The sequence below is a fragment of the Phalacrocorax carbo genome, chromosome 1 (assembly GCF_963921805.1).
Source record: "Phalacrocorax carbo chromosome 1, bPhaCar2.1, whole genome shotgun sequence".
In the NCBI taxonomy this organism is placed as follows: Eukaryota; Metazoa; Chordata; class Aves; order Suliformes; family Phalacrocoracidae; genus Phalacrocorax; species Phalacrocorax carbo.
In genome coordinates this window covers 186,032,946-186,060,251 of record NC_087513.1, presented here as the reverse complement: position 1 = coordinate 186,060,251, position 27,306 = coordinate 186,032,946, and the positions used below count along the sequence as shown (strand labels likewise).

General features: G+C 45.6%; 1 protein-coding gene across 1 annotated transcript in view; it reads left to right on the top strand.

Moving 5' to 3' along the window:
• Window positions 1-1,577: 1,577 nt before the first annotated feature.
• The window catches only part of SIAH3 (siah E3 ubiquitin protein ligase family member 3), a 47,121-nt gene continuing 21,392 nt past the window's right edge, over window positions 1,578-27,306 (top strand). Inside the window, exon 1 of the mRNA XM_064475242.1 lies at window positions 1,578-1,968. Coding sequence (XP_064331312.1) covers window positions 1,834-1,968 — 135 coding nt within the window. The 5' untranslated portion in view covers window positions 1,578-1,833. The remainder of the gene's footprint in view (window positions 1,969-27,306) is intronic.

The window sequence follows — 27,306 nt, the reverse complement described above, 5'->3', positions numbered from 1 at the left end:
AATTATCTCCTGTTCTCATTTACAAGCAAATGTTAAGAACTGAGAGATACATATTCCTCCAGTCTTTAATGTTTTTGGGGGGGTTTGCTGTCAGCTGTTCCAGCATTCATGTTTTCCCACTTATTTATGTACTCAGGCCTCTTTTTTTTTTTTTCCTTTTTCCTTTTTTTCTTTTTTTTTTTTTTAAATACACAGGCTCTCTGCAGTCTGGCAGAGCCAGTATTGCAGTATTGCGTTAGGAAGAGGCAGCTGTGACAATCCAGTCCCAGGCTGAAGCCCGCGCTGTACGGGGGCTGCTCTGTCCAGAAGCAGCAGCCTCACCCCCAGCGCAGGGCTCACGTTTAAGAACAGGCAAAAAAAAGAAAGAAAAGCTACTTTTATCTGTTCTGCTTTGAAGGCAAAAAGGATTACCAAGGCTAAATAAGCCATCTGACTACTTAGCTAGCAAGCATAAATAGTACCCTGATAGGAAGTTCTGGCAGAGAGCTAATTAAATTAACCCTCTTTGATTTATTAACAAGCAGAGCAACATATCACACAGGATTGTCCCATGAAATGAATGTGCTTTCTGATTCCCTCTGCTGCTTCGGTGCAGTCACCTCCCGGAAAACCCGGTTATGGGGACTCAAGTTTAATGAGACTCAATGGCTCGAAAAGGATCCCTGCCCACCAACAGAGATACGCGCTGGTAACAATACGCAAAAGCATGTTATTTTCCTTGCACTTCCCTAATTCCTTTTTAATGCCTGGGACAATCTAATGGCTAATTACTAATTTCCTGCCCACCGATATGCAGATGAATGTCAAGCAAAAGCCTTCTGCATGTTTAATTATTCTGTTGATTTAGAAGCCACTTTTCCCTCAGTGCAAGTTTCTCTCTGTATATGCTCTCATGCATCATGTATTTCATTATTTTTAGAAGCATGCTCTGTGCCTTTTTATGCTCTCATAGTTCCAGCATCCAGTAATTACCATGTTTTGTGTCCAACAGACCTGATCCACCGGCGAGTGGAAAATCAGGAAAACATTGCTGACTTTAAATGGAGTTATTCCAAGTTACACCAGACCTGAGACCTGACATCCCCTCTTTTTAGTGTGTGTGTGTGTGAAATGTTATTTGTGTGCAGCAACCCTTGTGAAGTAGCAGAATATAAAATTTAGAAAACTTCAGAGTGGTGAAAATCCAAATTGAAGCCTGCAAATGCACAGACGTGAATCTATTTATATAGCGAGCTCTACTTCTGTTTAACCCCTGCAAGGAACTGTAACTCTCTTTGCGTATTTGATTTTTCTCCCTCAGCAAAACATAGTCTTAATCTATTTCTGCTGCTTTCTAACAGTGTCACCGGTGGGCTTCTTCCCTACACCTTACATTTAGCTTTGGTATCCAAGCGCTCTTTTGTTAAATTAAGGCAATTAATAAATGAAGACGTTAAGCAATCAATTTTGCCTGCATATCTCCACAGCCTTACGTATGACTGGCTGTAATCACAAGATAAATGCAATGTGCTGATGTATGGTAATGTTCAATAATACATTCTCCACCAGGCTCAATTCATCAGGGAGTTTCTGGAGGGGAGGCATTCGTTATTGGCTGTCTCCGGACCTCAAGGATAACATTTCTGTCCTTTCCATTGGCCGCCCTGCTGCTGCAAGCCTCTTCCCGTCTTATTTTGATGATGAATATGAAGGCATGCTAAGCCGTGCCAGAGCATAGCTCTCGCCGACTGCACTCCCTCCCCGGGCTCAAGGACTCAGGGGCTCCCTGGCTGCTTCCCCTGCCCGCCGCCAGCAGCAGCAGCAGCAGCCGCAGCAGTAACGCCAAAAGTTGTGATGCTTTTCTTCACCCAGTGCTTTGGGGCTGTGTTAGATCTTATTCACCTGCGGTTTCAGCACTACAAGGCAAAGAGGGTTTTCTCAGCTGCCGGGCAGCTTGTCTGCGTCGTCAACCCAACTCACAGCCTAAAGGTGAGTTTAAAATATTTTTTTTTCTTTGCTGACATCTTGTTGTCCTCCCCTCCCCCGACAGTGTTTCTCCACAGGGAATGAAATGATGCTGTGGCAGCAAGGGGAGAGTGCTATTAACACATTGCAGCCCTGGCAGAGAGGATGTTTGCATTGTCTGGCTGCATGATTCCCTTTAGAGCGAAGGGGAAGCAACCCGCTGCTCCAAGCGATCGTGGGAAGTCGCTGCTCCCCCTCCCCAAAGTTTCCTCATTCCTTTCACCAGTGTAATGAGCATGAGTGTTGCAACCCTCTGGAGAAAATGATTGGAAAAGTTAGTTGGATGAATTAACCTCCCTTTTTGGTGGAAGGACGCTGGGTGGTCTCCCGGGCTGACACCCAAACACAGCCGGCTGCTGCCCAGCAGTGGGGAGCAGGGGCGGGGGGGCAGCGCAGGGGGCTCTGGCTGCTGGTCTTATTTGCTTTTTTGGGGAAAAAGGCTGTTTCTGTCTCCTGAGGGGAGACAGAAAGTGGTGCTGAAAGTGTCCTTAAGCTGTTTGCAAGGTGAGTCTATTTTAGGCAGGAGAATACATTTGCCTTAATGCAAAACTATAAATAGTCCCCATAAAACATTTCTCTTACTTGCGCGGTTCTGAATTTTCACTGACGAAGTGTCAACGGCTCCGTCTATGCCAGAGCCCTGATGTTTGTACATAGAGAAGGAGCAGCAGGGGGAGAAAGCGACTTTAATTACTTTATCAGAGTAGTGAAAGACCAACTTTAACGAAGTGACTCCTGTTTTGCATGAAGTCCTTGCGGACCTGATTTGCGATGCCGCTCCGCTAGCCTGACACAAGCTCAGAAATGAAATTAATTCAGGACAACTTATCTTTGGCTCTGCTGGGATCCCGCGAGAAACTCAGAGGGGTTGCAGGAAGCATCTTCCCTGAACTGCGGGCCCCCAGGAGGTCCACTGACAGGGTATATCCCTCTTCAGAGCAGTGTCACCACTCAAAAAAAGGCAGATTTCCCAGAGTTATATCTCCAGTCTCAGGCTGTGCTCAGCCAGGGAGAGATTGTTTCTATCAGGGCTCCAGCTCCAGGAGGATTCCCCTGCAAGGCTGTGCTCAGCCCGGCGAGCACTGCTGGCTGGGGCAGGCGCTCCCAGGGGGTGACTGTTCGGGAGCAGGCTCGCCTCTCCCGGCATTGCGCTCCTCCGCCGACACAAGCTATTTAAAAGACCTGCAGCCCTGTCATTATCTGAAAGGATCTGGCTGTCCGAGTGGATAAAAGAAATAGCCGCGTTCCTAAGCTCATGGGGAGATTTTGTTAAGTGAATGCTCCTGTGCTCAACCCCTTTTATGTGACTGTCTCCTGCTACTTTCATCTATAATTCTAATAATTAAAAAAAAAAAGAGCAGAAAAAAAGGTTATTGAAGGTCACAATACAATTTCAGTGCCAATGGCACTGTCTGATGAGGTCCCATAAGCACGCAGAGGGGTGTCCACTGGCTGCTCCACTGGTATCTAGGACTAGACCTGAATTTATCAGTTCACATCTTCTCCAGTTGCAGATTTGCTGTCATAGGAGCTGCAGTATTTTACCTTTGGGCATACCAAAAAAAGTTGATGCTTCTGTTCCTCTCTGTTAATACCATAGGGCATTTTAGTGTGTTAAAATCCCCATGGCCAAGTTCTTCACTGATCAGACCCGAAGCCTAGCAGAGAGACAAGCAATCTCAGCAGAGTCTTGGCAGCTCTTGAAAGTAGGCACTGGATGCAAAACTCTCTTGGAAACAGATGGGAGCCTTTAGGAAAAGGTCTGACATGTCAGTGAAACCCCAGTGAGAATTGTCTTGACGTGGGTGGGAATTGCTCCCACGATAAGATTGCAGTGGGAATCCGATGGTACGTGTTTCCCCACACGGGCCTGTTGAGACACCAGGTAGATGGGAGAAGCTGACAAGAAACCTCCCTGCTCTGAAAAATACCCTCTGACTGTGTAATGAAGTATGCTTTGAAGGTGCTCCCGAGTTATCCAGCTCACATTCAGCTGGGTAAATATGGCAGGCTTTAGCACTGATCCACTCTCAAGGTGTTCAGTTTGGTTTCCCACCAGCTCTGTAAGGAACACACCACTGCCTTGTGCCAGCACCCAGAAGAGACGGGTGGATCAGACTCCGTTGTGCCCAGCACGGTGCTACCAGCACCCACCTGCAAGCGCCAGTGAGCAGCAGGAGCCTGCGGGCCACCACAGCTGTCTCCAAGTGAGACCCCTCCTCACCCCACCTGCTCTTACCTGCTGGTGGAGAGGCGGTCACCTCCAGCTGGCAGTGCACCTTGTCCAAAAACTGGTGTCAGAAGCCAGATGAATCTGTTTCTCGGGTTGCCTCTTTCTCCCCTGGGGATACACAGGGAGATTGTGGTTGCTCCCTCCAGCAAACTGGTGCAGACGCTTCTGAAGCTGGGACAGGGAAACCCCCCCAAAACTGCCTCGTATGCCAAATGACACCTGGGGCACCATTAAAAATGAAAGGGCTGAACGTATTCCTGTGGTGGCTTACAGTATTATGGCTACTTTGATGTTTCATAGTCTATTATTTCTAGCTGGGTCATTTCAACTGTAACATTTTGTTGACAGCCCCCAAATCTATCTTAACAATTGACAAGTGGAGTGAAAACTGTATTAAGGTTCGCGGTCGATGAATACAAGCCTGCTAGGAAACAAGGGCTAGGAGCAATGTCATTTGTCTCCCTTACCTTCAAAGCTTGAATGTTTGTGCTTACTCCAAAATTATAAGCTCTTTGCAAAGGGATTATTTTATTTTGTATCTCCACAGCACCTGTGTGAGGGGTCTCCTGGCTGACTGGTGCAAATGATAAATGACAGGCATCATATTCTGGTGTGATTACACATGTTGACATCCCTCGCATAGGTCGGGTCCTCAATCAGTGCCCATGCACTGAACTCCATTAATGTCAAATTGCAGCAGGACCCCTATTCTCACCCCTTCCATCCAAGGGAGTGCTCAGGAACAGTGGTGGGATCCAGCCCACCCCGAGGACCCGTGGTTGGTGATTGCATATGTGTGTCAGAGATTTGGCATCACGTAAAGCACTCGGCAAGTGGCAGAGGGCAGGGGAGCCCTGGTACCCTCCAGGGAAAGGTTGCACCAGCTTCTGCAGTCACAGACCCATAGCTAGACCTAGGGAGGCCTCCAGTAAAGTTATATCAGAATGCTGTCACCGCAATCACAACCCGGACCTCTGACCGTGACCAGAGCCCATCACTTCCCTCTTCCTTTAGGAGAGGTCTGGAGGTTGACAGAGAAGCACATGCTTAGAAAGAAACCCATGTCTTTCTTCCCACTGAAATACTCATTAACTGGGAAGGCTGACGAGCAATTCAGTGTATCTTAAAGGAGAAGAGGGTAAGAGTGTCAGTGCAGACACCTCTATTGATCTGCTGCTATTTTCCCTGTGCACGACTGGCTGACACAGGCGGTTCTAAACAAGGAAAGACAATTTTACAACCATCACCCTCCGTTTTGCCTGTTTGTTAGGGGTTTGAATAGGGGGGGGAGTTGTTTTGGAGCCTCTTTGTCCTTTCTGCCGCTTTCTGCTCTTTGTCCTCCCACGAGCTTTCCCAGGCGTGGCAGCAGCACCTTGTGACATGGTGCTACTCTGGGATCAAAGTTCGCTTGACGAGCAGAGAAAATCACATATTTACCACACTTCTATAGGTCACCTTCATTCTCAATTGTATTATACATTATCTTGTAACCTATTTTCCTTCAAGTGTACACTCACCCTGATGTCTCCCCTTGCAAAGGTGCGGCCAGGCAACGGAGCTCCCCAGCTAAGTGGCTGTTCCCTCCAAGGACGTATTAATTAAGAGGAGCACCGCTCATGCTGCTGGCTGCATGCCCCAGCGTGCAGGGAAAGTTTTAAGGCACTTGGTGTGTGTGGAAGAAATGAGCAGGGTTTGCTGGTCCCTGCGGAGATGAGGGTCAGTGAATTCCTCTGCATTCTCCCCCCTGTTAATAGCAACTGCCCCCAGCACTGCTAACTGCACCCTGGGGAGAAGGCGAAGGTGGGTGGCTGTGTCCTTGCTCCTTGGCTGGCATCGGTCCCTGGCCCAAAACCCAGCTGTTCATGGCAGGGGACTGCAGAACAATCACAGCCCAGCCAAGCGCTGATTCCTTGCAAGATGCTGTGTACTGATGGGTAAAACAGATCTTCTTTCAAGGAGTTACTAGCTTTTCAGACGCAACTTTAACTCTTTGGACAGTGTGAAAAATGTTCTTGTAAAGAGTAAAAAAGTGTGTTTACAATGTTCTTGTAAAAACCACCCCTTTCTCTCCGTGGGACTTCAAGGAACATTCTGAATTACAAAAAAAAAGCAGCATATTTAAAGGAGTGAATAAATAGTTCAATCTTATATTCAAAAAGGGTCATAGTGTGGTTTATGGGGCCAAGCTGTCTTCCAGCTATTTTTTAAAGCAACAAGCAAATCTGCTCTGAGTTAGGGAAGGGATTTGAATCCTGTTATAACAGTTTGGCTCTGCACGCAGTGGCCAGCCAAATAACATTGTAATCCACTTCATCCCCAGCAGGATTAAAGTGCTATGGTGCATGATACCCCCACGAGATTTATTTATTTATTTATTTGGTGCAAGGGAGGAGAGGGACTCTGAAACCTGCTATTAAAAACCCCCAGACATCCTTTGTCACCATCTCAGCCGAGACACCCTTAAATGTCCCATGCGGGGCTGTGATTTGGGGACCCCAAGTGGCGTTGGTCCCAATGTCCAGCAGGATTGTGAGAGCCGCAGCAGAGGGGCTGAAAAACCCCCTGCTGCCTGCAAATCCAGGCTCCTGGCAAGGCACCTGCGTCCCATCCCAGATGTGGGCCAGAGCTGTGTGAACACTGGGCACCTCCGACCTTCAATTCCTTTTGTAAGGATGTGGAGGGCAGTGCTGCTTTGCCATCCCTCCTTCAGCCCTGCCTCTGTTTGAAGGGGTTTCAGTGGGCAAAACTGGAAACCACATTCACCACGAGCACCCTGGGACCCTGTGTCTGTGTGTCCACAGCTGCCTGCAAGTGTGACCACAATGGTGCTCTGTGGACGTGAGGCAGAACACGCTCCTTCAGCTCTCCCCGGGGGCTTTCCATCCGCTGCTGCCTGGTCCTGGGAGCCCCCGTCTCCCACAACTCATTAACCTTGAGCTCGCAGATCCATGCACCTGCACGACACACGGGGCCATGGAGCGAGCGAGCGGGGTGGCATGGGCTTTGCTCCAAGTACGCTGCAAAGCAGAGCAGCTCCGAGCTCCAGCATGGCCTCCCAGAATAATAATTATGGCCTCTCCTCAGTGGAGGGAGAGGGAGGGGAAAAGCCACCGTCTCTGAATTTTCTGTGTTAATATGCTCTGGCTTCCTTCTCCCCCTCTCCTGCCCCAAACCCACTGTGGAAAATCAATTACTGCTGTTAACTGGCACTGCCTGTCATGCTACAGCTCTGGAGATGGGTTACAGTGGGTAAGCATTGAGTCCTTTCCTACCCATGTTTGATTCTGGGGGTGAATTTCAATAATAAATCTAACCTGGTTGAAGGACGTTTCAAGTGAGATGTTATCAATGGGAGATGGTGCCGTTATTATAATATTAGAGAAATGCCTCTCCCCTTGACAGGCTGTTTGACAGCAGGGGTGAGGAGTAGCCATCAAGTGCCACCACATATCGCTTCGTAATCCACCCGCTCTGATACAGCTCAGTATATCAAGAATTTCTTAGTGCATCCCTTCTGGTGAGACATAACAGCCCAGACACCTCCCTGAGGAGAAGTACTGCCCTAAAGCAATTGCTGTGGCTAACACATGGCGTGTGGAGGAAAGAGGGATGTTTTAATATAAGCCTTGATTATGTGAAATGAGTGGTGAGGTCTCAGTCTGCTTCCCAGGAGACGTAAGTCACACCTGGACATTCCCACAAATGGCATTAATTAGCACATGTTGCTGCTTGCCTCAGTAGAGAGGCCAAGCACTGCGTATGGTTCTGCAAAGCTCAGATGTTAAAAGTCCCATGCCAGGTTCCCAGCATCAAGAATTTTGCCTCAAAGTCAGAATTTACAGACTATAAGTTCTTGTTTAATCCTTAAGATGCTCTCCCGGTATCAAAGATGTGCCAGCACACCTAAATGGGGGCACTCAGAAACTTCCTGTTTTTATTCAGAGACAATCTAAGATTCTTAAGTAATCAAAAAAATTGAGTTTAAAGGAAGCACAGCAGATCCTGAGAGCTCCAGTAAAGTGGGAAAAGGAACTGCAGTGGCTGTACCCTGTCTCCCCAGGGTTTTGGCATTTCCTACACTGTAGAAATACCATAGTCCTTGTCCTGCCTGGCTCGGTGATGAGACTTTGGGTGTCACACCTGGCACCTCCAGAGCCTTCCCATCACAATGGGCTATCAGCATCTCTCAGCCTGGTGCAGAAGAGGGAAAATCTATGAATCCTGCAATAATTCATGAGGGGAAGCGTAGGGGAGACAGTATTTACCCAGCTTTACTGGGGACTGAGCCAGGTAGTGAGAAGCATGGGAGACACCGCCACGCTCTTCTGGCTGCAGGAGGCTGGGGTGGCAAGGACCGCTGCTCCGCTGGCACAGTGGGAGCAGTGACCATGGGAGCAATGACCATGATGGGCTGCATTCAGCACCTCTTGATGGCATTGGCACACATGGCATGGCATGGCATGGCATGGCAGAGTGCAGAGCTGTGGTCCTCCTTGGAGCTGCTGGAGTTGGGTGCCAGGAGGTGCATGTGCCACCAAAAAGGAGAGAATTGCTTTGGAGAGCTGAACAAGGTGTAGGTAATATGCTGGGATTGCTTTTGGTGTGAAGTTTGCAAGAGAGGTGAGCAGAACTGAGCCACCATATTCAGCCAATCTGGGTCCAGTTTCTAATGGAGCTGGAGAGAGCCTGGGCCTGAGCTCTCCACTTGGGTCCTTCTGGAAGTGGGAGCAGTTTCCCAGCTCACAAATATACATGCTTTATTTGGAAACAGAAAGCATGGATGTTAATACTTCAAACACTTTATCAGACTGTGTTATTTTTCTTTCTTTTCATAGCTTATCTCTTTTTGTTAAGTACCTTTTCTTCTGCACTATTGTTCCTCCTCATCTTGCTCATTCCCTGCTACATCAAAGTCTTAAAGCAAAAGGTTCTCCTCATCTGTTTTTCAGTAACCTAATTTTATCTTTATTTTTACTGCTGCTGAAAGGAAAGCAACACTAATTTCACTGCAGCTTTGGATCTCTTATTTTCCTCTAAGCCCTTTCAGAAGAAATCACAATCATTCAGCCCTCAGCTTGTTTGGTGCCACCAATTTACCTCTTGACAGATAAAGTCCTGCTTTAAAATGACCACCAGTGAGACAAGGAGAGCTACAAAAAAGCACTGAAACACTGCTGCCACCACTGGCTGTTGCAGCTGGCGAGGAAGCCAAGTGCCTTCCACGCCTGCAAAATCTAATTGCCATCGTGCACTGGATCCGTGCTCGAGCAGGCAGGTCCGGCTGGACGTGCCACAGGTGCCTGTTGTCCACCCAGCACAGTGAGCCACAGTCACGATCCATTTGCCAGTTCTGGTGAAAGAGAATATCTTCCCTCTGCTTCGGTGTGGCAGTGCAAATCCACTTTCAGCAGGGATTTAAGCTGGCAGTCTATGTGCACTGCGAAGCAGACACACATCCCTTCTGCTTCCATGCTGCAGGAGCAAGCAGCTGGGCAGGGCAGTGGCCTCAGCTGGTTTTCACAACCTCCCACGAAGCTCTAACCCTTAGGGATTATTGAGGGCTGCGCTGAATAGCAAAATTTCAGCAGTGTATGGAGATGTCCTGAAAATTGCTCTGGGTGATCTGCTGTTAATAGCCACCTGCAGTACTCCTGCTCAGCTCTCCCACAGCATTCTCCTCGAAAGAGGCAAGAGCGTCCTGGCATGGCCGATGAATTGCCTGACACATATGCAGTGTACAATTTGAAGCACTTTTATTTAATTTAGAGGCATTTCTGAGCATCTTATATAACATTAAAGGATTTCTCTTTAGCTCTCCCCTTTAGTCTCAACAACAACATGAAAGCCTCACTGGGGAAGAATGGCAGAGAGCTCCGAGTAGTTTGCGTGTTTATTTAGGTGTATTGTTTTTAAAAGGTAGAAATGTTTGAAACAACTCTGGAAAGCAGTTAATCATTTATTTCCATACCAGATGTAGAGCTTTCAGTTCTAGTCTTTTCTTCTAGAGCAATTTCGTACTGAACTGATCCAAAATGAAATCCCTTTCACTTCCAGATTGGCTTCCCTAGTAAAACATAAATCATCTGCACAGCTTTAGTGATATTACCAGTATTTTACACATGGAAATATTAAGTTCCAGAGTGGTTGGCGAATTGCCCATCAACCCCTGGGAAATGTGTGGTGGAGAAGAGACACGGGTCCTGGTCCTTGTGAATATCTTAAACAAACGACCACACACGCTTTCACATGAAGTGCCAGCTGAAATTGAAACAGAAATGGAGCATAAATGAGACAGAAAGAGATGAAATCAGTAACATCCCCTCGTGCAGAAAACAAACACTATAGATGAGCAAGGAGGCGGCTGCGACGGAGCAGAAAACCACATGAGCAGAGGATGAAAATATTTCCACTCCTAGGGACTGCCATGTGGAAAATAAGCGAAGTAATAAGTGTGAAAATAGAGTAAATAACCACCACACGAGGATTATGTAGGGCAGCTGGGGTAAGGGGATAGTTAAGGTCACCTTCAGGCTTCACAGAAATGACAGGCTGAAATGGAAATGGCAGGATGGCAGCAAGTGTAGTGATCATGGTCGTGCCCTGAACTCAGCAAGGCCACTCAGGACTTCAGTGTCACGCATGCACGCAGATTCGAAAATATGTATGTTTTGCAGTTTTAGACCCTTATTCAGACATAGTTATTCTAAAAATGACCAAACTTGATCCAGAAAAGACCATATGAAAAACCTGCTGGAGTCCAGCAAACTTATCCATCTCTTGTTGAAGAGCACAGGGCAAATTGAAGATATAATAGGGAAGTAAGCCTGGATGTCTCACTGCTGGATTGGAACATCTGCTCAGATGAGGCTGCCTGGTTGTAGCAGGGATGTGTTATCTCTGCTGGTTGGACCCCCATAATATGAAAAGACACATTACAGACCAGTGGGGCCAGGCTTTGTTTGTGGGGCAGTACTGTGAGTTCCCTACTTGTACTACTTGACAGCTGAGGACATCTCTGAGATGGAACATCTTTTGGAGTCTAGGATCAGTGAAATGAGTTGTACTCAAAGGAAGACTGTCTTTCTTGCCACTGATGATCAAGAAAGCCAGAAGACCACTTTGGGATGGATATGTCATTTTTATCTAGCTGAAGTTAGATGAAATGAGCCCCACTGACACCCTATAGTCCTTTGACTTATGCAAAAGAAAACCCAACCAGGATAATTGTCTCCTTAAGACAAATCCAGAAAGTTTGGGCACAGTAACACCAGGTATTATATTCACTACTCTTTTACATGAGTTCAGGTAAGACAATCTTCTTTCCACTCCCCAAAACAACTTTTGAGGGCGATTTCAGATGTAGCAAAAAAGGTCTGGCAACATAATCTCAGGGTGAGAGCTTCCAATTTATTTCTACTAGAAGGAACCTCCCATCAAGAAAAGAGTAAGGAATAACTTTTTTGATTAATTGACAACAGAGAATTTCAGGCACAGCAAGCAAACAGTCCGTGGGTGCTGTCACCATTGGCAGGCAAGACAGAGGGACAAAGGTAAATGTAGGATCATGTATCAGGGGCAGAATAACTCCATGCAACAGTGAAGGCTGGAGGCTGAGTGGATAGCAAGAAGCTTTGCAGAAAAGGCCTTGTGCATCCTAGTGGACAAGCTGAAAGTGAACCAGCAATGTGCCCTTGTGGCAAAGGACAACCTCATCCTGGGCTGTGTTAGCAGGAGTGTAACCGGCAGATCCAGGTGAATGCATATTACCCTCTGCTCAGCACTTGTGAGACCACATCCAGAGCATCAAGTCCTGTTTGGGGCTCCCCACCACAAGAAAGGCATTGACTTAGAGGAGCAAGCCCAGTGAGGGGCACCAAGCTGGTGAAGAGGCTGGAGCAGAGGCTGGAGTAGGAGAGGCAGAGGCCTGTGCTTGCTTAGCCTGGACAAGGGAAGGGAATTGCCACCTACAATTAACTAATGGGACTGTATGGAGAAAACAGAGCCAAACTCTTCCTAGAGATGCACGCCATATGAATAAGAAGGACCAGACATAAGCCAAAACGAGGGATAATTTGCCTAGGTATGAGGCAAAAAGTCCTTCTCATGGGAGCAGTGAGGCACTAGCACAGGCTGTCCAGAGAAGGCCTGCCATCTGCATTCTTGGAGATTTTAAAAACTTGCTGGGACCCTGAGCAACCTGACCTATCCTTGCAGTTGACTGTCCTTTGAGCAGGGGTTGGACAGTGTGATGCCCAGAGGTCCTTTCTCACCTGAATTGTTCTTACCCTGCAGTCCTACATAAAAAACAGAGCTTGGTGTGCAAGGAGGGGTGCAGCAGTATGAGTCTTAAGAGCAATCATTTAATGTTGGCATCAACAAAGACCAAGCCAAAGTCATATCTGAAAGACATATCTGAAAAGAGTGAAGAAGGCAGACAGACATGTGGGACATACTCAGGAATCCAAGGGTCAGCACAGGAGATTGTCACCAGTGAAAAAGTATGGAGCTATACCAGTTACACGAGTATCTCATAATTTAAAGTCATTAGAAATGCAAATCCTTACGGCAGTCGAAGCCCAGGATATTACCCAATAATGAAATCAGTCTGGATTAGAAAGGAGGTCACTGTGGCAGATGAGGGATGGCAAAAGAAAGCAAGACATACCTCAGAATATGCTTTGGGATAAGCACCCGTATTGGTAATTACAAACAATACAAAATAAACGCTGAAGGGGAGGGAACAGTGTTCAACATTTATCTGAAAGACTTTGCACTGTGGCACAAGGGTAAACATGTGCCTAAAGAGTACTGAGTGGAGCAAATAACATGGATAAAGTCACGTGAAGCAAATAATCCGCTTGGACAAATCTGTCTTGCATTCTCCTTATGGGATGGCTGCCAGCAGAACAAACTTTCTCTGGGTTTATTCAATTAACTGCTTCATGATTACTTTCCACTTATGGCATGATCCCTAATGTTTCAGATCCACTTTTTGGCATGTGAACTGTCTTAATTAGCTGCACAAAGACATAGAAAGCAGAGAGGCTACTAAGGTAGTGTCATTTCTGTTCCCTGCCTGGATTCTGGGTCTGCTCCCAGGCCTGATGGAGTCTGCTTCTGTTTATCTTTAATCAGTGAGAGCCAGAGGGTGCTACACAGATTTTAGGGAGTTTGGGTGAGATAACATCACTAGAGGTGAGGAAATGCTGATTTACCCAGCCTTTTTAGGCCAGCTCATAGTTTGCAGTATGGAAGTCTGTGGGTGACCTGTATTTTGTTGGGGCAGATTAAAATATTGCCATCCCACATGACTTTGTTGGTCCCTTAAAAGCTGTCTTTGCCAGTTCTGGGGCAGCAGAGGGGCAGATAAAGCTTGGTCCTCATGCCACCCCCAGCTCATTTCACAGGCCTTTGTGGGCTTATTAAGAGTTTGTATTAGCATGTCAGACTGAAGACACAGCTGAAATGCAGGCTCATGTTCCCCTTTGCTGCCTTGGCTGTGGGAACATGATTCCCAGCAGTGGCCATGCAGGCACTGGGATCAGGAATGTCCTAGGCCACCAAAACAAGCTTCATCAGAGAATATCTGACAGGAGCCTGAGGCATCTGTCCTTGAAAAATGTTTTCCTGGTGTTTAAGGTTTGTTGCCGTGGGGAAGTTGTTTGCATTTAATTTTCTCTTCTCACATTCCTACCAAATAGTTGAGATGTGGTCTAGGGCTTGTCTGGCTCATTTAGTTTCCTCTCTGCCATCATTCTGGCAAACATTTTTTGGGGACCTATTTACCCCTGTCAAGTCAAGCAGTATGCCATATAAATATTTGTCTCAAGACATATACCCAGATTTAGACCTCTCATTATCCGTGCTTTTGGGAGTGGGTGAAAAGACATGTTTTCCTCAGCCACCTCAGCAGAATGCAAACTCAAAGAAGGCAGTAATGCAGCAGGAGCACATTCCTTACAAATAGGGGTGTTTTTACTTGCAGACAATTCATGGCTATGCCCAGGTCAAGATTTAAAGTGTGGCAGGAAAATAGACACAAATGCTTTCAGTAATTCATCATTGCTTCATCTGGTTCCCCCCTTACAGCCAAACTGAAATCTTTCGTCCAATTACAATTCCTGCCTGGAATCTCAAGGGTCTAAATCATATGAGAAATAATACAGCTTTAAAAATAAGACAAAACTTTTACTAGGTTTCTTCTGCTGTAGAAAATATTTCAAAAAAGAGACTCAAAAACATTAAGGTCATGCAAGGTTGCACAAACATAACCACTGGTTTGTAAATAACTGATTATAAAGACTGAGTTTTCTTTCAGGCTGTTGGTAAAAGATGAAGGCACTATCAGAAAACAGATCTAAAGCCAGCTTAATCTCCAGGAGCTTCACAAGGCAACTGGAGATAATTTAGTGTTGCAGCTAAGCATGAGCTTACTGGTGAGGTATCTCTTAATAATTTTTAAGCTTTTAATGATTTTTTAATAATAAGCCAGTGATTAGAAAACAACATCCCAGCTGACAGATAAATCCAGGCTGCGGCTGGGTATTTTGCCTATTTGCTGCTTTAACTAAAGCAACTTTAATTTGCCAGAGGCCAATCAACAGCCTATAGCAAGAGAACTCAGTCTGATGAAGCAGATGTTGGGGAAGGGAAGACCTTTTCTTTACTCACTCGTAGGGAAAATTAACTGATGCTGAAAGCAGCTTTTCAGCATTTCTTGTAATAGTAACTTTTGCTTCTTGACTTTTACAACATAGAAGAAACTTGCAGATGAAGTAGCTTCTGAGTTGTTTTTCATAGAAAAGGACCTTGATGCTTTCTACAGGCAAGTCACAGAGTGGGTTGCAGCCAGCTCCAGCCCTGGCTGACCCGTAATTACAGCTCAGGCACTCCAGTAAGACCTGTGCCACCTGGTGTTTGCAAATAGCTGAGCATTGAAAGATGAGCAAGAACCTAGTTCAGCTCTCTGCAGTTGAGAAGTCCTACAGCCTAAGTCCAGTTTTGTTTGTAATTTGTTTCCCTGTTGGGGAACGATCCTACCTCTTGGTGGGTATCACCAGACTTCCCCAAGACCCATCCAGTGAGCATCTGTTCCTGAGTTCATGGGCAAAATCAGGATGAGCTCCCTGGAGAACACTCAGTGATGACTGACACAATGCTCTGAGCCCAGGCTACAGCTAATGGTGACAGGGAATTCGCTGTGCTCACCTCTGTCCCCAAAACTGTTTTTCCCATCCATGTACAAACACTGCCTTTGAGCTCACCAACAGTGCTGGCAGGCTGCCCATCTCCTACCCCGCTTGCCCCAGGAGCTGGGGTGTGAGAAAGGATGGAGTGGAGATGCAGTAGAGGCTGGATAGGAGCCAGGCTGAACCTAGCAGATAAATAGCTGCATTAGGCGGGTGCTGCGCCTGAACTAATAAGCCCTGCAGGAGACAGGATCTGTTTACTGCTGCATCCTGCCAAGGCGTTGTGGTTTATCTGCCTCCAAACCTGACAGGCACATCTACATGCTGCAGTGGTCCATCGTGCCCCTGGAGCCGCGGTAGGGATCAGCTAGGTGGGATGCTCTGCAGGCACCTATGCCTTTGGTTTCTCTCTGTAAATGAGGCAGGGGACAATGTTCTCTGACATCAGTTAAGTGGTGTGGGATGGAGGCCAAAATAGCCAAATCTCCTGCTGTAGGTTAAGCTGCTGTATGTGTGTGAAGGACCCATCAGCAAAACTGCTCCCGTTGCCATAAACACTGTGAAGCTGCTCATCTTTTTGGAGTCAATGAGGCTGGAGTGGTATGCTCTTCTGGTCTCACAGTCGGGCTGTAAATATGTAAAACCCAAAATGAGGATGCTGAAGCTTAATTGTAGCCACCTAAGTTTATTATTTTTTTACTTGAATCCCTTAATGATGATTATACTGTAAGCAGAAAATATAAAGCATTTTAGGAGTGTTAAGTAATACTTAGAGGGCTCATTAATTCACAGTTAATATGCAGCCACCACTGAGAGGGAATGAAGCAATCATGCCGCCTCAGCATTACGCAGCACGCTGTCCCTACGCCTGCCTTCAGGATGAAAGTGGAGGATACCCTCTCCACCTTGGACTGTGGGAGGAGGCAGAGGTAGACAGAAGGTGATGGTCCAGGGAAGACACCACAAGGCATGTGCAGCCGCCCTAACCTCCCTTGTCATCATGCACTGGGGTTTGGGGCAGATCTGCACCAACATCTTGACTTTTTCCCTAACAAAGACAGCAGAAGAGGCACCTTTTGCTTTCAGCTTCCAACCAAAGTAAAAATCATCCATCTAGGTAGAGGTTGAAGGTACTGCTTTGGAAAAGTGTGTGTCAGAGCAGCAACCTCTGTGCTTTTCCCTAGGGAAGGCAAAACCCTTGGAAGGTCAATCATAAACCATGTAGGCTTCACCACACCGATGACCTAATTAAAAAATAAATGTTCGGGAGTATTCACCAGCTTTATCTTCACTGATAAACAAAAATGCTTTTCATCACTTTGAGTTTTCTTGGTGGTTCACCATGCAAAACAGCAATTAGACTGTGCCTTGTTCAGTCCCAAGCACAAGTTGAGCTGAAGCAGAGGCAGAAATCTCAGTGTCTGCATTACAGCCAGCCAGTCTCAGGGGTTTAATTCCAGGAGGGTTTAATTCTCCTAGAAAATGTCCTAATGTCACACAGCAAATAAAAACTTGTCATCTTGGTGATCTTCAGGATGTTTTTAACTGGCAGAAAATTCCAGGGGGTGCTGTGCACTGCCTGAGGACAGGGTAAAATGAGAATGGAGGGGCATACCAGGCAATAGTAGATGTACAGATACTACATGGTCAAAGGCAAAGTGTTCCTTTGTTCTGCCAGGGAACTTAAATTTCTGCCTACCTCTCACCATAGAAATGAGTACTGAGGCTGTCACGGTCCCAAATGATTATTTTTTTATGATTATTATTATCTTCACTTCCAGTGTGTGAGATAAGGCTGATAAGCCTCTTATGTGCTGTCCAGGCTATGGCACCCACTGAATTGCATCTTGGATGCAATACAGTGTCATGGCCAAATCTCCAAAAAAGCACAAATCCCATCAACCCTGGGCAGCTGCTTTTGTTGCAAAGCAACGAGAGAAGCAAGAGCAGGAAGCCTGCCTTTCTGGTGGGCTTGCCTCTCAAATCCCAAAAGCTGAAGAAGGGAAGAAATGCACGTGCTCAAAGGGGTAAATCTTTCTCTGGACCAGAGCAGCAGGGGTGCAGGGCCTCACAAGGTCCAAAGCCTGGAGCTGTGCCCCACAGTTCACGCATGGGTGCTACCCTGGTGGGATGCGACCCTGTGGTGTATGCACAGCATTGGCAGCTGCCCCAGACTTCATGGCCAGGAAACAGGGGGTGTGGGCAGGTCATCCTCAAAATATAACAGCTTGCTGCAAATCGGCCTCCCTCCTTCCTGCTCTGTGCCGCCCTCATCACTAATGTGGACACATCCTCTGTACCACCTCTAATCCAGAAGCTATGCCTGGGGAAGCAATAAATGCTGTACCATGATGTGATGCTTCTGATTTTCCAGAATTTTATCTAAGCATAAGCCACTGATGTTATTTAATTATCATAAAACAGCTGCCTTATAGCATCCAAAACACATCTATTTGCCTTAATTTTACAGTATGGTAATTAACTACCAACGGCTTATTTAAAACATATTTACAGAGGGAAATGTCAGAGATGCATCACTTTTTCATGCCCAGTAAATGCACCCACAATAACCAATTTGGTATTTAATTAGCTTGCTTATGAGCTCACCTCTGAGAAAAATTGTTTCAGAGAATGTGTTAGCTATGATGCTTAAGCAGGTTCTCAGAAGGAGGATGCACCAGCTGCAGGTCAGCAACAATTTTTTGCTTTATTATGTCGGGGTGTTTTGCTGTTCATACAGGCTTAACGTAGTTATGGCCTTCACATCATTTTTAAGTTAAACTATTAACCGCACAGAAAATCAATATGCAATAGAACAACGTTAATTAAGCAAACCATAAATCAACCCTTCTGTAGACACAGCAGGTACCAAAGACTTTCATAAAACTCCTGGCCTGCCATGATCAAAGGAGAAGAGACTGTTACCATGTCCATTTCTGTACATTGGATCTGGGTTAGTGATATATACACACTAAAAAATATTAATTAGGAAGGGAATGTGTGTCTGCCAGGACATAGTAACAGTGCAGTCCTTCAAGGGTTCCTTCTGCTGTAGCTCCCTGGACAAGACAGGAGTTGCACAAGTTAAATGGATCTTCCATTTCTGCACCGTGCTCATGGATATAGTCCCTCTGGAAAGTGCAGCACTGGTCCCTCAAATAAGGGTCATACCACCATTCCCTGGGGTCACTGAGCCACCAACCCCAGGATCTGTGGGGCATCGTGTTTGTGTCTTCTTTGGCCTAAATGAAGTGCCAGTTGCAAGGCTGAGATATTCCACTGCTGGTCACTGACGTTGCGTACTCGCAGCATGTTCATCCCTCACTGAGGACAAGCACCCAGGGGCAGCCTGTGAAGCTGGCAGCAGGGGAAGGGAGGGATCCCGTTTTGAAACTTGACAGACATAACACGGGGTGAAGCTTTGGTGAGGGTACAGTGAAATTTTCTTGCCTCCCAGACATAAATTCACATCCTTTAAAGCTAGAAGAGACTCTTAGGGTAACCTACCCACGCCAGCTGCCCAAATCCAAAGCCAAGATCCTTTCTCAGGCGCTTAAGGCCATAACTTCAGCTCCTTGATTTCTTTTAGAAAGACGTCTAGTTTAGGCACAGTGACTTTCATCGATTGAGTTCACATGTCTATGGGCAAAAAATGATATTTTTAAAACTGGTTTTGTCAACAGAAAAAAAGGCTACATATGATTACCTCAGGAGGGCTTTGGGGAAGCTGGGAAGGGGCTGTTCAGTGTTTTCTTTTTCCTTAATGTTAAGGAAATAGCAGCAACCTGAGATCCCCCACAAAAGCCTGGAAGTTAAGCATTCCCTCCCTCCCACTTTGGGGAACTTTGATGTCCCCACAGAAGCACTGTCTGCTGTAAAAAACAGAGTACCTTTGCTGGGGGTTGGAGGGGGAGGCAATGAAATAAAGGCCAGAAAAAAATAATTACAGGTGATTGACAATAGAGGTTTGTACCGATTCAGTGAGACTCCCCTTCCTCAGGATAGTTTTGCAATAGCCTTATGTTCTCTCGGCACTCAGCGCATCAGCCTGCTCCCTCCACAGCAGCTTCCCCCCATCCTGTCTCTCTCCCAGCTTTTGCAGGTGCAGTTACAGCTCATCTCAACTGCTGGATCAGCACTTCTTGCCCTCTGAGGCTTCATGAAAGTCACCCCACCTTGAAAAACCTGAGTGGTACTTCAGCGCTCTATAAAAGCCAGCAATGCCTGCACACACCACTTACCCCCGCAGTAGAGTCCCAGCTCTCCCCACTGCTTTCCCACAGTAGCTGCAGCATTCTTCCCCTGCCCCATTTTGACAAACTGATCCTTTACTTTTCCCCCAGTCACCTCCTGACCCATTCAGCTGGTTTCCCCATCCAGAAGCTGGCAGAAAGCACTCTTCCCTGCAGAGCATCTGCTCCTGCAGGCTCCTGAAGCAGCCCTGGTCATCCCACATCAGGAAGATCAGCTTTGGACTTACCGCTCCCTCTGCCTTGGGGGTACCACCCTGGCAGTGTTATAATGCCTTAATGCCTCACTTCTGTTCTAATTAAATATTGGAGGTCCTGTTTCAGTGGGCTGGATCTTCTTGTACTTTTTTCTTTTTTTTTTTTTTTTTTTTCCCCTGCAGTAGAGTGTCCGTGGCTCATTGGTCTGTAAAATGTCATGCTTGCTTTTGGCAAATAGCCAGGCTTTCATAAAACATCTCTCAAGTAGAAACTCCCAGTCTGCTTATAAATACCATCATCTACATTTTAGAGTTGGAAAAACCAAGGCCTTTCTGAGGTTAAAGCAAGGTCTGCGACGCAGAAAGGAGAAAGTCCCAGTCTCCTCTCTTTTTCACTAAGGAGGCATTATCAGAAATTCTACAGAACGAGAGATGAAACTGCTTCTGAAGTCAAGGAAAGTCTCAGGGGCTCAGCACTTACAGGTTCACACTTCCCATCGGCAGAAGGAAGGGGCTTTTTTTGAAGTTGATCAAAATATGTTTGATTTTGAAGTCACAGAAAGCCATTAATTATGCTGTTTTCAGAGATAATCAGTCTAGGCACTTGCCACATACAACAAAGAGAAATGCAGTGCTGAAATAAAAAAAAAAAAAAAAAGTAAATGTAAGCTGATAGCATTTATAGTCCAGAAAAAGTACCCGTTGAAGGACAGACGCTATTCCCTATCTCACCTCAAAATACATGAACCAGGAACTTTGTGAGGACATTTCAGCTCCTTGATAGGGCTGTTGAGCCAGCCCCAACAGTCTAGAAAATAAATTTTAAAAGTTACTTTTCAAGTCTGTGATGCATCGTCTCAAGATTACATTAAAGTTGTTATCCAATTCATAGGAAAAATGAAGATGCTATTGCATCTCCAGGAAAAAAAGTGCAAATTTCATGCAAGATACCTTCTGTTTGTCCCTGAGGGCAGTGTCTGGGTGTCACCCACAGGTTGCTGCCTCCCAGCTATGCCTCTGTCAGCGATGGTCTATTCAAGAAGAAAAGTTCTGATTACATTAAAATTGTGGTAGAATTTGCTTAGGACTAAATTACAGCTAAGTTTTATTGTCCCTGTTTTATAACAGGGAGTACATTGTACTTGTTTCTTTGAGATTTTATCCACCTTTGAACAGGAGAGTGGTCAGTGGAATTGGGAGGTGGTTTCAATGCCAAAAAGTTGACTGGGTTTTGATCCCTTCCCTTTGGATGGGCATGGTCATCTCCCTGCAGGGCAGGTGACAACCCCAGGGCAGGAAAGAAGCACAACGGAGCTCTGGCAGCAGCGGCTTTGAAGCTCAGTGTCGCTTTTTGGCTATTCTGCAAACCGAGCTCCCTGGAGAGCAACAGGGTAATTGTCCCACGAGTGGTCGAATCTGCATTTTTCCAATCACTCAAATTCACTGCAAAACTGATGATAGTGCAGGGCTTGTACTTTTCTCCTGTCTTTTTCTTCCCCTTAATATAGCAGAGTGGTCCACTATTAATGGACATGCATTAAACTGCTTGGCACAGCATGTTCAGCACTGAGAGCGGGAAACAATCATTTCAGGGCCATTGCTAAGAAAACCTGTTGAAGTGTCTTGGGTCAGAGTGAAAATCTAGTACTTGGGGATTAATTATCTGGAATTTAATGAGGTCAAAAGACAGGTAGCAATTAAATGTCTGTAGATGGAGAGGGTAGTTTCATAATAGACCTCAGTGGTGAGACTGGCTTACAAAGTTTCTGCTCTCTCATCTCAGTCTGTTACCAGTATTACCATTTTTAGGGCTGTGCTGTGAACCAGATTGCTGAAGTGATCTGCATTGCAAACTCTTTTGGGGGATTATATTTGAGCTGTGACATTTCAAAATTAGGCTCAGTTTTCTGCCAAACTGGAGCAACGAAGACGACGTATGTATGTGTGTGCATGCACGTGTACATTTATACACATGAGTATAAATGCATTGCAGAAGTGACGTTTGCACAGAGGAAGTACAGTATCAAAGACCAAGATCGGCAGATTATGTCTATACTGCTGAATGAAAGAGGGATGGGAAGCAACCTCTTGCCTGAAGCTAAATGCCAATGACTTCTTCAACTGGTTAGGGTTAGCTCTTGCCATAGCCATTTCACCTTGGAGAGATGTAGCTGGAGTGGTACAAACAGAGCCAGGGAGTGAGCTGATAACTCAGGTATGTGGATGATCAGGAGTCCAGTGCTTGGGTTCACTACTTGATCTTCTTTTGCTGGACACACCTGTATATCCCTCTGCACCGAACAAACCCAGCTCCAGATACTGGCTTTGTGTTTTGGGCCCATCTTTCTGATGTAACCAAATTCAGAATATTTTTGTTTGATTTTTGGCATTTTTAGCTTTATTTATATATGTAAATATATAAATAAAAGGAGGGTATTTTTTCACAGTAAATTATACTTTGAGTACGTCACCATGAAGTCCTACTTTTTCCTGATTTATGTTAGGAGTTATGTGAATAGGTCCTATTTAGTGCTTTTAAAAGAAAGCATGTTGCATGGTAAAACTCCTGACCACTGTATCATCTGCCATATAGGTATCTACTTTGCATTAGCCAAAATCCAATCCTATCCCCTATTTCATCCAGTCCAGTTTTTCTGTAGAGTTCATGTTTCTTTCTGAGTACAATAACCATATCACTTCAGTTATTGCTGTCATAGCAAGGAGATCAGACATGCTCCCTGGCTTCTTCATACAATATATCAACTCTGGTTATGTAAAATATTACAATAAATTATTACATCAGACAGTATGCAGACAACAGGTTTAAAACACTATGGCATGACACATATAATATGAAGTTATAGGCACACTACCTGACTGCATATATTAGTTTGCATAATGGGCCCAGGAAAAGATATGAGGAATTGAAGATAATTTTATTTTTCTAAATCAAGAATCAGAATATAACCTCTCTGGGCTTGAGCAGAACCCTTTCTTGCCTCTTACAAAAAGACTGATGGTTTTCTTATAGTCATGGACTCGGTCTCCGTTGCATATTTTGTTTTTTAAAACCTTAATGAGATCAGCCATAGCTGTCTTGTATCAACACAGATGTTCATGAAGAAGAGATAATGGTTTAAAAACTCTAATTTTGTTACCCTTTCGGCCATCTAAGCTGATCCTAATATGATTAGGAAAGTCTTTTCATACTTAGGCAGGGTCAATTTGTCTCAGAGGAGGTAGGAAAAGGAGACACTGAGGGTGCCAGTGCTGGCTCCATGCTCAGAAATGTTATCATCGTGGCTAGGAGACTTGTTAATGAGGTGTCCTTCATCCCATCCAAAGGCAGGGGAGAGTGACCCACTTTAGTCATTCCTTCTTTATTTGCACTTATCTGGAAGCAACAGGATGCTGCGTTTCCACAAGTGCACTTTATATAAAAAAAGGCTCACAAACCTGGTCGCTATGGTTGCACCAGATCAGGCTGGGTGCATCACATCTGATTTATCACACAGCTTCACCTCAGTGTGGTGGAGGACCATGAGAAACCCAGTGCATCGGGCAGCAAGCTTCCGAAGTGTGGACACAACATGTTTGGCTGCCAGACCTCCTACACATTTCATATCATACACAACCAGACAGAAAATTAATGCAGTCATAAGGAAGTTTAGCTTAAGGTCAGAAAATACCAGGATGTTCCCAAATCATCAGGAGCTCTTGTGCAATAATAATAGTAACTGAAACAGGGAGGAAGCCCTAAAGACATGTTGCTGCAGTGTTGGCTGGTGGGCCAAGATTTGGCTACCAACCATTAACCTAGAACTGCTGAGTCCACCACCAAACCCTGTCCCTAAGCACCATATGTACACGTCTTTTAAATAACTCCAGGGATGGTGACTCAACCACTTCCCTGGGCAGCCTGTTCTAATGCCTGACAACCCTTTTGGTGAAGAATTTTTTCCTAATATCCAATCTAAACCTCCCCTGGTGCAACTTGAGGCAATTTCCTCTTGTCCTATCACTTGTTACTTGGGAGAAGAGACCAACACCCACCTCACTGCAACCTCCTTTCAGGTAGCTGTGGAGAGCAATAAGGTCCCTCCTCAGCCTCCTCTTCTTATTCTGTGCACCCTGCACTGTCTGCGTCATTGCAGTGGATGGAGGGACCGGCTCATTTGAAGTTTGTCACTTCTCCTTCCCTCAGTGTTGTATTACAAGGTCTTTCCCCACTACTGGATTGAGTGCACAGGTTGCTCAGCGCTGTGGATTATCTTTTCCATAAGTGGCAAAACCACAAGCTTGTTTCCAAATGTGTCTTTCTCAGTATTTCATTTTTTTTTTCTCACTTCCTGCTTTTTCACTCTTAGATTTGGGTCATCTTTCAGCTTTGTTTGCAAAACTGCTTTTTCATTAAGTGTGGGTGCCCCCACAGCTGGCATTGTTCAAACAGGATTTTCAGGATTACAGTAGTAATACTGCTGAGACCTTATACAAAGTGGGGACATTTCTTCAGCTCTGATACAACCAGATGTTATAAACTTCCAGTAAAATGGCTACTTCCAGGCTATGGCTTTTTGCCTGTTCTGTGGCACTGGAGTCCTGGGAGTACCATTCCCATTTCCTTCATGTTTCACCAATGCTACCAGGAGAGTAAAGAGTTTGGTTTATTTCATGCAAACATCCATTTTCTGGTTTCCTTTTCTTTCAGTCTTCACTAACATATCTTGCCCTTTTGCCCTTTGTGGTGGGTGTCGTGGTTCAGCCTCAGCTGGCAACTGAACACCACGCAGCCGCTCGCTCACTCCACTTCTAGCATGGGAAGCTAGAATTGTCCTTGACTAGTACAAGCGCTACCCAGCAACAGCCCAAAACACCTGTGTGTTATCTCAACATTTTTTTCCATGTTAAGTTCAAAGCACAGCACTATATCAGCTAGAGTGAAGAAAATTAACTCTATCCCAGCTAAAACCATGACAGTGGGTTAACCCTGACCAGCAACTAGGCACCCAACAGCCGCTCACTCACTCCCCACCAGCAGGAATCAGAGGAGCAGTAGTGAGAAAAACTCACAAGTCAAGATAAAGACAGTTTAGTAAGTGAAAGAAAGAGAGAAACCAAAGAACAAGTGATGCAAATGCAGTCACTTGCCACCTCACACCAGCCGACCAGTGTTCAGCTGATCTCCAAGCAAAGACTACTTTGGAAGGACTAACCTCCCAATTTACTGCTGAGCATGATGTTGTGGAATATCCCTTTGATCGGTTGGGGTAATCTGTCCTGGCTGTGTCCCGTCCAAACCTCTTCCCATCCCCAGTGGACTTGCTGGAGGGGCAGAGTGAGAAACAGACACCTCGACGCTGAGCAAGCACTGCTTAACAATAACTAAGACACCCTTGTGTTATCAATGCTGTTCTGGTCACAGATCCAAAGTCCATCACCATAAGGGCTGCTGTGAAGAAAATTAACTCCCTCCTGGCCAGAGCCAGTGCTTCTTGCTTTAATTTCACTCCACACCATCAGTGACTCCTCCCTTCATACATAGCGCTCCTTTCTGGTGCCAAATACAGAAGATGCACGACTAAATGGAGGGTCCCATTTTACCCTGTGGAGGGAAATAGGCATGCTTAGAGTAGATGCAAAAACAGATCAGGAGGTGAGCCCAGAGGACTATGTTATTTACTTCGACTGTTAGGAGAGTCTATATTGACTAGATCATATGCAGATGCCTGTGTACCTGTGATGTTAGGTGAGATGAATCACACTTTTTCTTTGAGATGTTTTTGAAACCTTCCAGTGATCTCAAAACTTTGAAACACAGATCATAAAAATTTAACCAGATTTCTCTTTTTGAGATCGGAGATACACTAGCCCAGCAGACTGTCACCTTCCACTGCCTAAATGGTCCACATCTTCAAAGGTATTTTGTTCTGTGACTCTTACGAAAATCTGAAATTTTGTTCTTAAGAAGAATCAACACCATGACATATCACATACCTCACTTTCCACTCATGTACAAGTGGAAATACAACTCTGGCTGTTGTGGTAATCCCCAACACTAACAAATCACAATGAAAGTGCTTCATTTTCATTAGCTGGAGGGATGATGAAGATTAAAAGGGAGAACAAGAACAAAGAAGCCGGATTTTCTTCTATTGGTCATGCTGGCTTTCTATGCTGGAGAGAGGAAATTGTAACCCTCCTTTTCTAGGTCACTGTGTTCAGGCACCTTTTGCTATGCACAAAGAGATTCTGTAAGCAGGATATACACAACTTTGAAGTGTAACACAGTTTTTTATTGGTTGACACAGACAAGAGATAGGTGGGATTTAATGTGCTGCCAGGCTAAGCATTAGTATGCTCAGTGTCCCCAGTAAAATACCTGAAGAGTCCTTGATGTGAGGCAGTCAGACATCAGGTGGGGAAGGGCTGATTTCTACTGCACTTGTGGCAGGTCCTCAGTGCTGCTGAGTTTCCCATATCCAACTCTCTGTGTTGCCATCTAGGATTTTGTATCTTCCCATGCTGGTGTTTTTTCCTGAATCCTTGAGTTGTTCCCTATCCCCATCTCAGCAATCCTACCTCTGTTTGCCTTTTCACCCCTCTCATCTCATGAGTCACTGCCCTACAGACTTTCTCCCAGGTCTTCCTCAGCAGTCTGATCCAAGGCTATGTAGCTGGGCTGAACCAGAGCCAGGATTCCTTGATCACAGAGAGCTACATTTCTAAGAAAAGAAGAGGTTGCAAATGTGTCAGGGCATAATTTGTTTATGGATGCCTAGATCTGCAAGTGATTTTTTGCCAGGCACCAAGATCAGCAGTGCTGGTGAGGATGAAGATTAGGACTGATACATTCTGGCACCATGCCAGGCTTGCACACCACACATATTGTGTGCCTCACATCTAGGGAACCCCTGTGCAAGCATTTCAGACTGAACCCGTAATCTGGCTAAACCTAGTTTAATTCTCCCCAGCCTCTTCTGTGGCCACAGCCACCACTAGGCTCAGCTCCAATTAATGGAGCAGAGACCTCCAGTACCTGGCCCCGCCTTTTTAATGCATTTTCCCAGTATCTTCATTCAAGGTGTCCCCTTTTTCGCAGCTAGCTGTATGAGACCTGTTTGTTGCAAGCTCCAGTGTGGTGTCATAGAACAGAGTAACCCCTCTGCAGTCAATAGACTGAGATATCCAAGGTTTTCAGTGCTCCCCAAGTATATTGGGGATGGATAAGTTCCTATGACAGATGGTGCTTTAGCCAGCGTAGGGGTAAATTGTGATATTTTCTTTACCTGTCCATGAACATGACCTGTTGGGGACTCAGGGCAAGGTCCAGCTCCTAAAATATAATTAGATGCTATTTGGTCTCTAACTCCAAAAGACTCGCCTGATCACTTAGACACTGTAAGAGCCCCTCTACACCAAAGCTGGCACTGACA